Consider the following 16,088-nt stretch of genomic DNA (forward strand, 5'->3'; position numbering starts at 1 on the left):
TTGTTTAATAATCCTCTATTGGAGTGCGTGTGATTTTTGTATATTAAAATCTTTGCAAATGCAATTTCAAATGCAAGACTTTTCTGGCGTTAAACATGAAACCTGCTACATACATGTACTGTCCTTTCTGACATAATTTATTTTATCAAATAAACTACATACCTACTCCATGGTACTTAATGCATAACAACATTTTCTATGATAGGGATTTTTTTTTTGGGGGGGGGGGGGGGATTTCATCTGTTTTAGATTCATGACCTTGTTCACAAATTGCATTAGAACTGAAATTAACTATATGTTATCTCTATTTTTTTTATTTAGTCTTCTTAAATTATGGTTAGCAATGACACAAATAGAAGCTCAAAGACTTATTATAAATGTTTATTTCCAATTCTAAATATCACATTGCATCAGACTTATTCTAAAAACTGGAAGGAAAAACTCCTACAACTACATTTTTTGTAAATTCATGTTTCAATCAAGTATTGTACAATCAACAAAACCTCTCTCTCTCTCTCTCTCTCTCTCTCTCTCTTAGAACAAAAACATTCTGTATTTTGAATATGACTAGAAAACACTCGCATCCATTCATATATGAATTATGATACATATATGACAATCATAAATAAACTAATAATTTAAATTACTAGATGGAAAAATTGGTGAAGATGCAATGTACAATGAAAATCAAGTTACACACAAAAAATAAACAAGAAAAAACACATGTGAATGATGACAAAATTAAAGTTAATTGAACGTCATGAATATGAATATTTTTGATATTATGATCACCAAGATAGAGACATCACAGATATGGGACAAACTGATATTAAACCAGCTAAACATACAACTTGCAACACGGGTACTAGTTAAAGAGAACCAGTGTAACACTCAATAAAACCAGCACTCATTAAACAAGAAAATACAGGTCCTGATTATAAGCCTTGAGACTGTTTGTTTAAAAAAAAGCATATATAAAATTTAATTGCAATCATTTCTTATAATAAAGGTATAGCAATGATTAAGAACCAGACCTGGTTTTAAATTAAGGGCCAGCCAGAATCCCATTGCCAGAGCAAAGGATAAAGACTTGTACATTAAGTCACTCTCCTCCTGCTGACAACTCTTCATGGCAGCAGACTGGAACCAGACAACAGTCTACTGCCTACAGGCTTACAGGAATATCAGACAACAACCCTCCAAGGATTTTGTTGTTTTTAGGATATGAACAGCAGAATGCACATAATAATTGTCACAGTTACTGTAATTAGAATATGGGAACCAAATATGGCCTTCTTCACTTTGCTGTACTGTAAAAATAAATACAATGTACATTAAAATCTGCATTTAAAGAATATAAAAGAATTATTCAAATCAATTCAAAGGAGCAATTAATAGACTACATATTCACAATATGGACCATTCATGCAGGATGTTCACTATGACTTCATTATAGGTAATCAGTCAGTTTAATTTTGTATATTTGTGTAGCTACTTTAGTTTCCTAAAGAGTCCTTTATTTTTTTGTAATGAGATAAAAATATATGCTTCTGATATGAGGTTGAGTGATTATAAGCCTATACTTCAGGTAGCAGATAATCTGGGGTTACTGCGTCCACTCAAATGACCAGAAAACAATGAAGGAGGAAACTTAGTGAGTACATGTACTAGATAATTACCGGTGGCTCAACGTCCAGGGAGTGATTCACGCTGGAGTAGTGGGGCTTTCTGTGCATTTCATAAATATATGTCTGATCCCTCTTATGTTCTGTAATATAGTAGGAGAATAATTTATGTATAGATCTCTTGATTACAACATACACATATAGAATTCATGTCGTATGTTGTTGAGTCATTGCGTATAGTCGTGAGTCAAAATTAAGAATAGAATTTAAAATTAATAAATCCACATGAAATCAGACAAACAGTTTCCTAACTGACCTGCTCTTTTAGAAATAAAGCTGTGAACTTCCAAAATGAAGAATACAATAAACAGGTAGCACACATATGCTATCAGAATGTAGCTAATGTAGAAGGGGGCTCTAGCTTTGGCTAACTCCACACCAGCAAATATTGTCACAACTGAAAAACAAAATGTTCACATTATACTTTTGAACAAATTTCAGTTATCATCAAGAATAGGCAACACAATACAAAGTATGTTTATGTACAGAAATTATATAACTTACTTGCTAAGAAATGGGCACCCGTGCCAACTGCCCAGTGAATCCAATTGAATATTTTTCTCTTTACAGTGCCAGGAAGGGGCCTCAGAATGGCTATTATGGGCTGAAATTGTAATAAGTCATAAACATGTACTTTCTTTTGAAGGGAGGCTTACAGAAATTTTTTTCACAAATTTTACTTTTTATTCTTAAACTTTTAAAATGGTTCAAACAAAAACAACATTCCAAGTAAAGCTGACTTACATTTGCAATAGTAAAGAGTGTGACTATAAGTCCCATAATAGGGTGAGCCTGATGAAAGGTTTTGCCATCAATCTGAAAAAAAAAACATACCATTTAATACGGTAATAGAAAGCAATTACTTTGGAATTTTAGGAGACAGTTGTCCAAATAAAAATGCTCTGTTAATTTAGCCACCGAAAAGTTTAAAATTGTATACTTTATAATAATGCTTTAAGTTTACACTTTTGCACAGTAAAAATTAAGACCTTATTGACTTAATTAATTCTTACCTGACTATACCCTTGTATTTCAACAAAAATCAGGATTATTCCCACCATTACACACAGAAACAGGGTTATCATACAGAATTTATGAGACTGAAAAAAAAATAATGATGATAACTATTAGGTACATGTATTTCATAAAAAACAATTTTTTTTAATTTCATTTTGCATGGTGTATTTATAACTTGGCTATAATAATTGACAGAGAGTACATCTGCATGGTTAGCCTCTAACAGTTCTGCTTTATATTAATTGCTCCATGTGAACAATTAGCTTTTGTGAATTTTTTTAGATTAGACTAATTCATTAAGTTGAAACACTTTATACTTTATAATAACTTCAAAAGTATATTTGTCAAGAAATATAATCTTGTTCTTTTTCATTCTTATTATGAACAAAAATCATTTTAACACCCCTCCTTCCAAACTAAGAGTATTGGTTGAAAATACTCCCCGTTGCTTTAATTTTTTAACCAATTTTGTAAAGAATTTATAATACATATCATAAAGTAACTTTTAAACTCTTAAAAGACAGATTTATGGAAGGAAAAACAAAGCAGATCTTAGTTCTCAGCTATTTTAAGGTTATGAACTAGATTGAGGCCTGTTGGCAGTGTAGCTCACCTGGTACCAGATTCTCTCCCTCATACAAGTCTCCTCCAGCCACACAGTCTTATAGTACCGTACAGCAATGATTCCAATACTGGCTAGACAGACCCAGGCAATGACCATCAAACAACCTGGTCAAGAGAAGAATTTAGTTTATGATTGTTTAGCAGAGATGGACTAACACACTCAAATAACTAATTATAGGGGTGTATTTAGTGGATGCAGAGAGAGGGATTTAGGACCTTCTGCACATTCTCCTATCACACAAAGTTTGGTTTTTTTATCCCACTTTATCCCCCCTCTCTCTCTCTCTCTCTGGTAATCTACAGAGAATACTGTGATTTTTTTTTACTGACATTTGTTCATATACATAAAAAAGTATCAATGGTCATTAACTGGTAACAGTTAATTCTAGGGGGAAAATGTAACTCAGCAACAGTATTAACAAAATGAATTTTCTTACGAAAAGCTCTTTTATCTATTATTGTTCATGATTTAACATACCATGAACTTTGACCAGGAAATATACAGCCTTTCCCTGTATGTTGCTGTGTTTCTGGAGATCTACAGGTTCTGAGGAAACAATGGGGAGATCCCTTAAACTGTGTCTCCTCTTCTCACCTGTATCATGTAATGATCATTGATTAATAAATTGTCTATAAGTGTTTTGTACTAAACATATCTATAATGCTATAAAAATTACATTTTGGTCACTTGATGTATGCCTGACCAGAGGTACAAGATACAAATAATTATATAAGTATCAATTGCAGAAAAAGAATTCTTGTGTGATAATTATTGGTACACACCCTGTGAGGCCTCTCCATAAGCAAAAAACATGTAGTAATCATTGTTCAAGTCAAAGATTTGCTTCTCATCAGGAAGATGCTTCTTTCTGGAGAATTGGCAGATCATCATCCCATCCACATAGCTTCCTGAAACATCACTCAGTCCCAAACCACTCTGTGAATAAAGCAGTTAATTAACACATGGGGGTGAAAACTTAAGATGGTATAAGTTTTCCTGATCGAATTCTGGATTTCCTTAAAAATGAGGAAAGAATGATATGAATGGTTAGATGGATAAATACCTGTTTTAGTCTTGTGTTTGATTTAGTGACATCATTAAATGACTGATGGACCACAATAAAACCCTCCTGTCTCACACACTCAGTCACACTATCATCACCCTGTAACAGAACAATAACTCCATGGGTGTGTATCATTACTGCTACATTTTCAAATTTTTCATTACCGCTACATCGTCATTACCGCTACAAAAAACCTTACGTTACCGCTACATAAAAAGTATATATTACTGCTACATTGAATCTTTCGTTAGCCAGCCACTTATGCGTGTACAGTACAACCTATAATACATGTACATGCATAAGACTCGTTTCCCCTGCTCACCATGGGGAGGTGAAAGAAGGACTATGAACAGTATGTTTTTTTTTTTTATATTAAAATCAACCAATAATTTGCAAATCTTTTCAACGCATCTCCACAATTTTTTATGAAAGTCATATTTTCTAAATTTATATATATCGGATTTTTGTAACAAACACCTCAATGGTCATAATATCTAAATATTTAAATTTCACTGCAGAGTTATTATATATATATTATATTTGCTTATTCAGTATGTAGCGGAAATCGGAAAAATGTAGCGGTAATAACAATGACAAAATGTGGCTGTTTATAAGGTTGTTGATTCCCAACTCCATGTATTTATTTCTTCTTATATAGGGGGTGGGTGGAATTTCTTTAAAGAGCTCTTTTCTATGCAGTATTATTGAACTTTCTAGATTATATATCGATTTTAAAGTCAAATATCATCATGAATTATATATATATTATATTTGCATCAAGAAATCACATTAACAATTCATTTATAAGGTTTGATTAATAATAATAGACAGTATGAGAAACAATTAATCTCAAAGATCAACATACAAGCTTATTTTTCCTTAGTATCCACAATAATCTCTATTATATACATCACATTTTGAGGTTTACTTTACTTTAGCTAAGAATTACCTCCCTTGATACAGAATATATAATTTATTTACTATATCATTAGAGTTATCTTTTGATAATTAATTATTTTAACATGCAGTATGAACATGACAGAAAATTACTTAAGGTCAAAATCTAGTAAATGAAAGGTGCCTACAGATTTATCAAATTTGAGAAATAAATTCCTTTATTGATGCTTTAAAACTTTAGCTTGGTCAAATAAGGTGTTTCCGGACATAATTTGTAGGTAAACAAGATGAAAAACTGTATTTTAAACTGCCATTTTCAATGAAAAATTAAGAAAACCGATCATAAATATGGGAGTTTTTATCATATTCGACAAAGGAAATGTATCCAGATTGCCTACAGTCTCTCAGAAAACGGTAGTTAGTATGTTCATGGCCTCTTCTTTAAATCAATATCAAATTTAATATAGGTATCCGGTTTACTTTTCATATGATTTGAAATTGAATGTCACGAAAATACTCTTTTTTCTACATAATTCTGCTGAAGCCGTAAAGTACGGGAAAAAGAAAGTTGAAATTCATGATTATGACGTCACAATAGATCTAGCACCAAAACATTAGTCTAAAGTCATTTACTAGATCTTGACCTTAACATGCAAACACCCTGAAGTTAAGATACCATCACCGATTATATATTTATTTCCTCGGGGTAAATATTATACAGTGTGTGTAACATTATATGTAGGAATTTAACATGCAACAGGAAGAGAGAAATTTCATTCCTATGGTCAACACCATGATTAGGACATTAGGATCCTTGAAATTAAATAACAATTACTGCTTTTTAATCTGTTTGAGATACTCTAGTCTAATTGGGAAAAAAAATGAAACATCAAATTTGATATTTCATATAGTGCTAGTGCTTTCGGAATGAAACATTAAAATTAATGATCTCATAGTATTGGCAATAAAAAGTATAATATTTAAAAAAAAAAATAACATAACTACTTCTTATTTTTTTTTCTTATATTTTTTAATGGTCAAGGAATTTTTCCTTGGAAGTACCCCCTAACCCCCCCCCCCATTGTATGGTACCAGTTGTGCCTCCCAAACTAATGTGGCTCCCTTATGACCTTCATATATATCTAAATTTATTTGTATACCTAAACAAGAGGCCCATGGGCCACATCGCTCACCTGAGAAGCTTTGACCATTCTGTTCTTTTCCAGATTTCCCCTTTGTTATACATAATGCATCCCCACCCTACCCCACTGATCATAATTTAGACATTTTGAAATCTACACTACCCCATGATCCTTCCATGGGCACATATGTTTCAGCTTTTTTGGCCCAGTGGTTCCTGAGAAGAAGATTTTCAAAGATTTTTCCTTTATATTTCTATGTAAAACTTTCATTCCCTATAATGTCCCCACCCTTCCCCCGGGGGTCATTATTTGAACAATCTAGAATCTACATTATACCAGAATGCTTCCACATAAGTTTCAGCTTTTCTGGCCCTGTGGTTCTTGAGAAGAAGATTTTCAAAGATTTTTCCTACATATTTCTATGTAAAACTTTGATTCCCCACTGTGGCCCCGCCCTTCCCCCGGGGGTCATGATGTGAACAATTTAGAATCTACACTATACCAGGATGCTTCCACATAAGTTTCAGCTTTTCTGGCCCAGTGGTTCTTGAGAAGAAGATTTTCAAAGATTTTTCCTATATATTTCTATGTAAAACTTTCATTCCCTATAATGGCCCCGCCCTTCCCCCGGGGGTCATGATTCCTACACTTTAGAATTTACAATACCCCAGAATGCCTCTACATAAGCTTCACTTTTTCTGGCCCAGTGGTTCTTGAGAAGAAGATTTTCAAAGATTTTTCCTATATATTTCTATATAAAACTTTGATTCCCTATAATGTCCCCACCCTTCCCCCAGGGGTCATTATTTGAACAATTTAGAATCTACATTATACAAGGATGCTTCCACATAAGTTTCAGCATTTCTGGCCCTGTGGTTCTTGAGAAGAAGATTTTCAAAGATTTTTCCTATATATTTCTATATAAAACTTTGATTCCCCATTGTGGCCCTGCCCTTCCATTTATAGGGGTCATTATTTGAACAATTTAGAATCTACATTATACCAGAATGCTTCCACATAAGTTTCAGCTTTTCTGGCCCTGTGGTTCTTGAGAAGAAGATTTTCAAAGATTTTTCCTACATATTTCTATGTAAAACTTTCATTCCCTATAATGGCCCCGCCCTTCCCCCGGGGGTATGATTTTACACTTTAGAATTTACAATACCCCAGAATGCTTCCACATAAGCTTCAATTTTTCTGGCCCAGTGGTTCTTGAGAAGAAGATTTTCAAAGATTTTTCCTATATATTTCTATATAAAACTTTGATTCCCCATTGTGGCCCTGCCCTTCCCCCAGAGGTCATTATTTGAACAATTTAGAATCTACATTATACCAGGATGCTTCCACATAAGTTTCAGCTTTTCTGGCACAGTGGTTCTTGAGAAGAAGATTTTCAAAGATTTTTCCCATATATTTCTATGTAAAAGTTTGATTCCCCATTGTGGCCCCGCCCTTCCCCCAGGGGTCATGATGTGAACAATTTAGAATCTACACTATACCAGGATGCTTCCACATAAGTTTCAGCATTCTGGCACAGTGGTTCTTGAGAAGAAGATTTTCAAAGATTTTTCCTATATATTTCTAATGTAAAACTTTGATTCCCCATTGTGGCCCCGCCCTTCCCCCGGGGGTCATAATTTGAACAATTTAGAATTTACACTACCCCAGGATGCTTCCACATAAGTTTCAGCTTTACTGGCCCAGTGGTTCTTGAGAAGAAGATTTTTTAATGACCCAACCCTATTTTTGTCTTTTCTTGATTATCTCCCCTTGCGAGGGGATATGTCCCTTCAGTTTAACAATTTAAATTCCCCTTCACCCAAGGATGCTTTGTACCAAGTTTGGTCAAAATTGGCCCAGTCGTTCTTGAGAAGAAGTCGAAAATGTGAAAAGTTTACAGACGGACGGACAGACAGACAGACGGACGGACGGACAGACGGACAGACGGACGACGGACAAAATGTGATCAGAAAAGCTCACTTGAGCCTTCGGCTCAGGTGAGCTAAAAATATACTTCTGAAACATTCCACAACATTTCAATTGATCTGCTGTCTTGATCTTTAATTGTCTACAATTAATCCAAATATTCTCATCCTTTTTACTGTTTTTTATTTTTTATTATGGAATTATCATTCTGTTACAGACCCATTAGTCTGTAGACTACATTGAATGACATCCTGTTTCTTATCCATGATATCAAGTTGACAAGCTATTAATTTTCCTCTATTTCCAAGCACTTCTTGAGATATATGAGTCGATGTAATAATTAAAGACATTTAAAAGACCCACAGTATTGTTTTAATATGTAGCTTACATGAACTCATCATTTCCATTTAAAAGGGAACACATTAACTATTCCTTTCAAAAAAAAAAAATCAGAATCTTTTCCTAAAGGACATTTATGCCAAGTTTGGTTAAATCCCTGTAATTATATGAAAGATGGGCAAACATTATGACAAATGTCAAGAAAAAAATTATTTGAGCTTTTTGGAAGAAAACATTTTAAAAAGAGAAAATATACAATATTTTTTTTTGTAGAATGTGTACTCATAACAGACTGCTGTAATAAATGTAATATGAATGTTATGCTTTATCTAGACCAAATTTGGCTGGTACATGACAGCTAATAATTTCTACCTGACAAAAATGGGACTATTATTACATCATGTCAATATATCAGTCACCAGTCACTGTCCAGATAACGGTTTTTATCATTAGTTAAATCGTTACATATACATGTGTATTGATTTGTAAAATGACCTCCAGCTATAAGCAAATATTTCCTGGTGACCTATGTAATGTTTAAACCTGAAATAATTTGTTTTCTAACAGGTTACTTAGATCTCATTACAATAAATTCAGTTAAGAAATCTTAGTTTAACATATTGCTTAATGATAATCCACAAAACTTTCTGTGAGATTGAGAGCAAACAGTTTTGAGTTGTGAAATTGAATAAATGCTTATAAAAGCAGAGTAACTATAATAAATAATTCATATTTAGAGAATGTATTGTTCTGTAATAAAGCAATATAACTAATGAATTTAATTAACTGAATTAAATCTTGCAATGAAATTGATGTCATGCGGTAACTACAATACATAACAAATAATTAACAATCAACATGTACAGGCAAATAACCTTTATCCTCATTTAATTTTCCATCATGCACCCTCACCTTAGTTACCAAGTCACCATTTTCTTCATGCATACACCATCAGTTGTTATATCATTGAACTAAACCATCCACCATTTTTTTCCAGTTACCATTCTTTTATCCTCTGAGAAGCCCACTGCCATCCAGTGGTCATTTGGGTCCATCGTAGAGAATTTCTTCCTCATTTCGAACTGGACATGTTCCCCAGTGTCATTCCATGTGATGATGAAGTCACACTGCCCCCCACTGCACTTGGCAAAGCATCCCTTGGTGTCCCCACACCCAAAGTCTGCCTGAAGGGTCTCATTCTGCAACACACAGAACAAGGGAATTAAAATTAATTAAGGTTCATTTCATTTATCCAAAAATTTTACAAACTAGAAATTTTTTTTGGCAACAATTTAATATTTTGGAATTATTGACCATTCTATGCTCAAAATTAAATATTGCAATAACAAATCGTAGAAAAATGAACACTCATAAAATTGCAAAAAAATTATAGTAAAAAAATCAGTAGATTCCTAAATAAAGCATTAAATATGGTACAATTTCCTGCCATATTGTTAACTATAACCAATTAAAAATTTATAAATGTGCTACATTGATTTGAACATTTAGCTCCTAACATGATAATGGGTGTGCTTGTCATGATCATGAATGGTTGTGGTTCTGATGGTGGTGGATGGGGCCTTGGTTGTGACAGGTTTCCATGTTACAGGTGGTCGCCATGGTGTGGTGGGCCTGAGAGTCACTCTTCTGGTGGTTGTGGTAGGTCTTGGAGTGGTAGTGGTTGTCGTGGTGGTAGTGGTCATCGCCGTGGTTACCGTTGTAGAGGGAGTGGTAGTGGTGCGGGGGGTGGTAGTGGTTGGCATATTAACTAAATACGCCTGGAAATTGATGGCATTCTCTGATGTTGGTGGTGCTGGGTCGTACATATGGGGAAGCTTCAATCCTAAGAGAGAATTCAAATTTACTTTCGTTTTGTAATGTTTGTTTCACATGTTCAAAAGTTACAGTAAACAATATACACAATGAATATAACAAACTTCAGCTAGTAAAAAACTGCATGCATGCAATAAAAAAAAATCAAACATGATATTTAACAAGCATCAAAACATATCTCTTTGCATTTCCTGAAAACACATATATCACATTTATAATTGGTTAAATTAGGAGTTGTCTGATTTTAGCTGTTCAATTTGTGATTTGATCAATATTTCTGTTAAAAAAAAAATTAAAACTTAAAAAATCAAAAAAAAAAATTCAACTCCTTTTGAATATGAGCCAATTACCTTGCATATCAAAATTAATGCTTGACATATGCATATACCCATAAACGATTAAACTTCAAATATATTTAATTGCAAAAAATTCCTATGCCAAGTGAATTAATTGATAAAAAATATCATACCCTGTCCTCCTCTAAAAGGATCTATAATGTATTCAACAGTAGTTAAATATAAATTAAAATCTTTGATCAATATATATATTTTTGTTCTTTCAATGCTGTATGTATCTATAAATCACTCTGAGAGCTTACCTTCAATGGCTGTTCCATGAGCATACAAGATGTACCATTGTTTGTTGAGGTTAAACAGTCTGCTCTCGGTTGGAACCAGTTTTTCCCTGGTAAATCCACAAGTAAATATACCATCCACAAAAGAACCATACTCTCTGCTTAGTCCCAGTTTGGGCTGAAAAAAAAAGAAGCCAATTTAATGAATTAAATTACTCAGAATAGTCAGAGCTAAATGTACTAAATACAAATTCGTAAAAGTTATACAAGTTCTGAGCTTTATTTAAACTTCAGGAGTAAACATTCTTACATCTCTGAGCCTTGAGTTGCTGTGAGTATCTGAGTTGTATGACTGGAAGGCACTGACTCGTCCACCAACAGACATACACTCGGTTACACTGTCACTGCCCTACAAACAAACATAACGTCACATTGTAGAGTCTTAACACTAGTTCATTAGTGTAGGTATTTAGTATGCTTTTACTTCATAGCATGAATTAAACCATCAATTGCGTGGTCATAATAAAATTCCAAGATCTACAACCTATATAGACTAGCTATATAAAATCTTTAATTAATCTACAAGCATATTTTGAAAAAATCATTGAATTGTAATTCTAATAATTGTAGATTGATTACGCAGCTAATTTTAATTTAATTCTTAAATGACATAAATTTTGATAGCATATTCGATCTACAAATAAATTGTTACAACGTTGCCATTAAGAATAAAATTAAATTCTAGCTAGTTTAGGGAACCTTACCATTTTGTTATCATAAGAGAAGCCCACTGCCACCCATCTATCTCCCCCGAGGGGGATATGTGCCCTAATCTCCATGTCAAGGTACCCCTCTCTGTCCCTCCAGGAAATGATGAACGAGCACACCCCCCTTCTGCAGTCATGGAAACAACCTTTGGTCTTGTTACAGTCCGGGTCAGGAGGTAAATAGGTACCCTGTAGTTAGAGAAAGGAAACTAAGAGGTATATTATTATGTTAAAGTTATAGATTCATCTAATCGGCCATTTCATCAACAAACTAGAATTAAAAGAATCTGCATTGAAAATCTTTAATAATATATAATTATAAAGCTATAGTGTTTTCAAGTTAACTTTATAGTTATAACAAATAAAATGATAATCAGAAATGAGCATGTATTACAATTTAGTACTACAATATTTCTATAATACTATGTGCACCCAATTCACTTGATTGGTGACCTAGCTTTTTTTTCCTTATAGAATTTTACTTATACATGTACTAGCTGAAAATCAACTGCAAATTACTCAAATAGCTCCCAGTCAATGAAAGAGGACTTAATGGTTGCCAAAGTTTCCAGTCAGCACATAAGATAAATATGGTCATTGTCAGACTTCTCTAACAAGATCACCTGACATAAGGCCAACCTATGGCTGGCTTTAATAACAGCTAGGAATGACATTTTTATCACCTTGGCTTCATAAACTGCACTTATAAATGTTAACCACACACTGCATTAAATGTCTACATATTGAGCCCACAGTGGCCCTTAGAATTGAAAGCAGTGCATGAGTTCAAAAGCTTTTTTCATGTAAAGGTCATTGAGCTGAATTAAATAATTAACTTCTGAATTAGTAATCAAATTTGTATTTTCAAATTTGACAGCTTCAGTGTTAGTTGCAAACTCTAAATTAGGCTTTCAAAATCTTTTAACTGCTAGAATTATAGTCAATTTATTTATATTATAAACAGTTTTATGAATATCAAAGAAATGAGTAAAAACACTGTAATTAAGCTTTATTGACACACCTGCCAGGGAAGAATTCATGTGCGTAAACGGTCAAAAACTGACTGATTTATCATTCTGCTCATAGGTAAACAAATGGTTGACCAAAATGTCTGCTCCAATTACCTTGCATGCAATTATTTCTGTATAATAATCATTAACAGTGCAGTGATTATTAATTGCAATCTACGTCCACACATTTGATCATCATAGAAAACTACAAATATGTGTCACAATAACAAAACAAATAAGAAGGAACCTTACTCTTTAAAGAGTACGTACAGTATCATTTATCATAAAGGTGTTTGAAGTAAATAAAAAAAAAATTAATAAATAAATTTCTTTGAGAAAACCAAAAATAAAACTGTGATTTAATGTAAAAATTACTTGAGGAGGTGTAAAGGGTTCTGTTGTTGGTTTTGGTGTAGTTGTTGTTGGTTTCGTTGTAGTTGTCATTGGTTTTGGTGTTGTTGTTGTTGGCTTCATTGTGGTTGTTGTTGGTTTCATTGTAGTTGTCGTTGGTTGTGGTGTAGTTGTCATTGGTTTCGGTGTAGTTGTTGTTGGTTTCATTGTGGTTGTCGTTGGTTTCGGTGTAGTTGTCGTTGGTTTCGGTGTGGTTGTCGTTGGTTTCGGTGTAGTTGTTGTTGGTTCTGGTGTAGTTGTTGTTGGTTTTGGTGTAGTTGGTTTGGGGGTTGTTGTTGTGACCGTCGTTGGTGGTGGTGGTAGTGTAGATGGCTGCACAGGTTCATTACAGATAGGAGAGATGTTATTGGTCAGACTGAGGACCTGGGATTGTGCCAGTCTCACTGAACTATAAGCATCATACACAATAGGAGAATTGACAGCAACCCAAAAAGTGGTGTACTCTTGCAAAATGGTGGCCCTAAAAAATATCAGCATGATTAGACCATTTCCAAGCAACTCAGTACATGCTAAAAAGAGAGAAGAAAACTGATTTCAGCATCCAAGCAACACAGTTCATGATGCATGCATATACTTCATCTTTGAATTTCTTAATTTTTCATAATTTTTATCAATCAAATCACTAAGGAATTAAGTCAGGCAATAGTCAATAGTCTGAATTATATGATGCAAGTATGGATATAGCAGTTGTTATTACTTATTTGTAAATTCTCAGGTAAAAAATGCCACCCCCCATTAAAAAATAGCAAGGGTTTATATCTTTCTTACATTGAATGTAGAAATTTTCATTAGATCAAGCTCTGAGTTTGTGTTTTTCTATAGAAGGTAGGTTAAGGATGGATAGTTCTTCCTCAGGAAATACTCACCTAAAGACAACATGGCCTTGTGGTACTCTGGGAGCTTGCCAGACAATTCTAATCTTGGTCTTATCTTCACTTGATGTGTGTGTTAAAGCTTGTCCTCTTATTCCCTGAAATACAATATATACATGCAGTTAAAGTATACAATGACTGAGATATTTCATAGTTTCCAGTTCCCCAGGAGCAAACCTATTTACCGAGGCAAAGTTGAGAGAAATAGCTAGGCTTACTCTCCAGCAACTGGAATCTTGCTAACTCCCTCTGTGACATACATTAACTGTTTAAATGTCTTGGATAATGACTAATTCAAGAGAATGAACCTCTGTAGGCACCTTTCATTTACTAGATCTTGACCTTAATTGAGATGTTTACTAGTACGTACATTTCGACTATCGGGACACGTGTACTGATATGGGGCATTGCTGTACATGCCGAACACTCCTATCTTCACGTCCTGAGTGGAAAACTGCGCCAATCTCGGCTGAATTAAAAATCCTTTAAAAGAATATCCTTTGCAAGCCTGAATAGTCACTGAAAGTAGAAGAAATTGACAATGTTATATACCCGGGGTAATAGTCTACATTTAAAACATAGAAAATGGTACATAAATTTGTGTCATGTGTCTTATAAACAAATTGATTTCAATGAATATTATCTGTTTTGTTGTTCTATCCATTTTCTTGTTTAATTATATTTTTTACTCACACCCACCTATTTTTGACTCTATACGTACATAGGCGTCGAAAGAAAATTGAGTTAGGGGGTTACCCCCTTCCCTAAAGGTAAGACCCAATTTTCAATGCTTATATGTATATCTTTTTTTAAAAGAAGGGTGCTAAACCCTCCCCCTCCCAGCCTACGCTTAAGATCTACCCTCCTCGTAAGGTCTAGTGATACGCTATTCTCCTCATAATGAGGAGAGTGGTGTATCAGAAACCCTTAGCAAGCGAAGATGGCGCTTATTCTGTTTTCTTTTAAATGCAATCATCATTTTCTGTACGGTTGGGGCGGGGAGTTAATTTGACTTGATAAATGCGAAACTTTCAATTTACATATAAAGCTATTTTGACTTACCTACAACTTGCTCCAGAGGGCGGTATGACGTTTTGGACACGGTGATTACGTAAGGGACTGGGTTTGTTTGTGGTTGGTTGGCACTATGCCAGGGGGTGAGGGAGGAGCAGGCCTGAGCCCCCGCGCCCTGACTGTAAGCACTCACTGATGACGTCATAAACACTAGTATAGTTAACAGGCAGACGAAGGACAACCTGCATCTCCGACGTTTCATTCTTCATATGTCAATGTACAGTCTTCAGAAATTATTGGAAAAAATCTGCAACGAAATTTATGAGGAAATGCAAAATATTGGCTGAAACGGTTGTACATTTTGAGAATAAAAGCGAAACTTCAAAAGGTTGAAGACACGACCAACTTTGTTTACTGATGTACTATTCTAAGTTTTAATTGTCATAACGACAATTTTGGACCCCCCACCCCACACACACACAAAGAAAGAAAACCTCTGCATGGCTCCAGCTAGATCTGGGTCTCGAAAAAAGTACGTGTGTTTGTAATCTGGATCAACTTTTGTATTTAGAGATTGGTGTAACCCTTTATTATGTATGCAGATAATTACTAGTATATTATTTTCAGTTACTTTGTAATTAAATAAATGTAACTGGTTTGCTTGATAACACATAAATTTGAGTATATTGAATCCAGTTTCTTAAAAAAAACAGAGAAAGTCTGAAGATGTCGTTATAATCTTTAAAAAAATTGTGAAAAGGTGAATTTGTGTGTCTTTTGTTTTCTTTTTTATTCCAAAGAAAATAATTTAACAAATGTATAATCCTTTGATTCGGTCAATACATAAATAAAGACTTCCCAGATAAAAAAGAAGACTGATCTCGTACTTCGTGCTCAGTTATCGTAGGTGATA

The 16,088-nt window shown here is 34.0% G+C and overlaps 1 protein-coding gene across 1 annotated transcript; it reads right to left on the reverse strand.

Moving 5' to 3' along the window:
* Positions 1-376: 376 nt before the first annotated feature.
* LOC134259022 (ferric-chelate reductase 1-like) lies at positions 377-15,474 on the reverse strand. The gene is made up of 19 exons (XM_062741615.1): positions 15,224-15,474; positions 14,532-14,680; positions 14,156-14,259; positions 13,254-13,749; positions 11,866-12,057; positions 11,412-11,510; positions 11,126-11,279; positions 10,212-10,537; positions 9,696-9,893; positions 4,391-4,489; positions 4,110-4,263; positions 3,805-3,921; positions 3,316-3,431; positions 2,699-2,785; positions 2,430-2,501; positions 2,190-2,289; positions 1,942-2,082; positions 1,680-1,768; positions 377-1,310 (listed from the first exon to the last, which is right to left on the reverse strand). The coding sequence occupies exons 1-19, from the start codon at positions 15,435-15,437 to the stop codon at positions 1,218-1,220; spliced, it is 3,000 nt and encodes a 999-aa protein (XP_062597599.1). The 5' UTR covers positions 15,438-15,474; the 3' UTR covers positions 377-1,217.
* Between the last annotated feature and the right edge of the window lie 614 nt (positions 15,475-16,088).

The sequence above is a fragment of the Saccostrea cucullata genome, unplaced genomic scaffold, assembly GCF_032062105.1.
Source record: "Saccostrea cucullata isolate Sc308-1 unplaced genomic scaffold, CSIRO_AGI_Scuc_v1 ctg1071, whole genome shotgun sequence".
Classification (NCBI taxonomy): Eukaryota; Metazoa; Mollusca; class Bivalvia; order Ostreida; family Ostreidae; genus Saccostrea; species Saccostrea cuccullata.

Coding starts and splice junctions, on each gene's coding strand:
- LOC134259022 (XM_062741615.1), bottom strand. CDS start 15,437: ATGAAACGTCGGAGATGCAGGTTGTCCTTCGTCTGCCTGTTAACTATA. Junction 2,083..2,189: donor GGGTGCCCATTTCTTAGCAA/GTAAGTTATATA, acceptor TTTGTTTTTCAG/TTGTGACAATATTTGCTGGT. Junction 1,311..1,679: donor CCCTGGACGTTGAGCCACCG/GTAATTATCTAG, acceptor TTATTTTTACAG/TACAGCAAAGTGAAGAAGGC.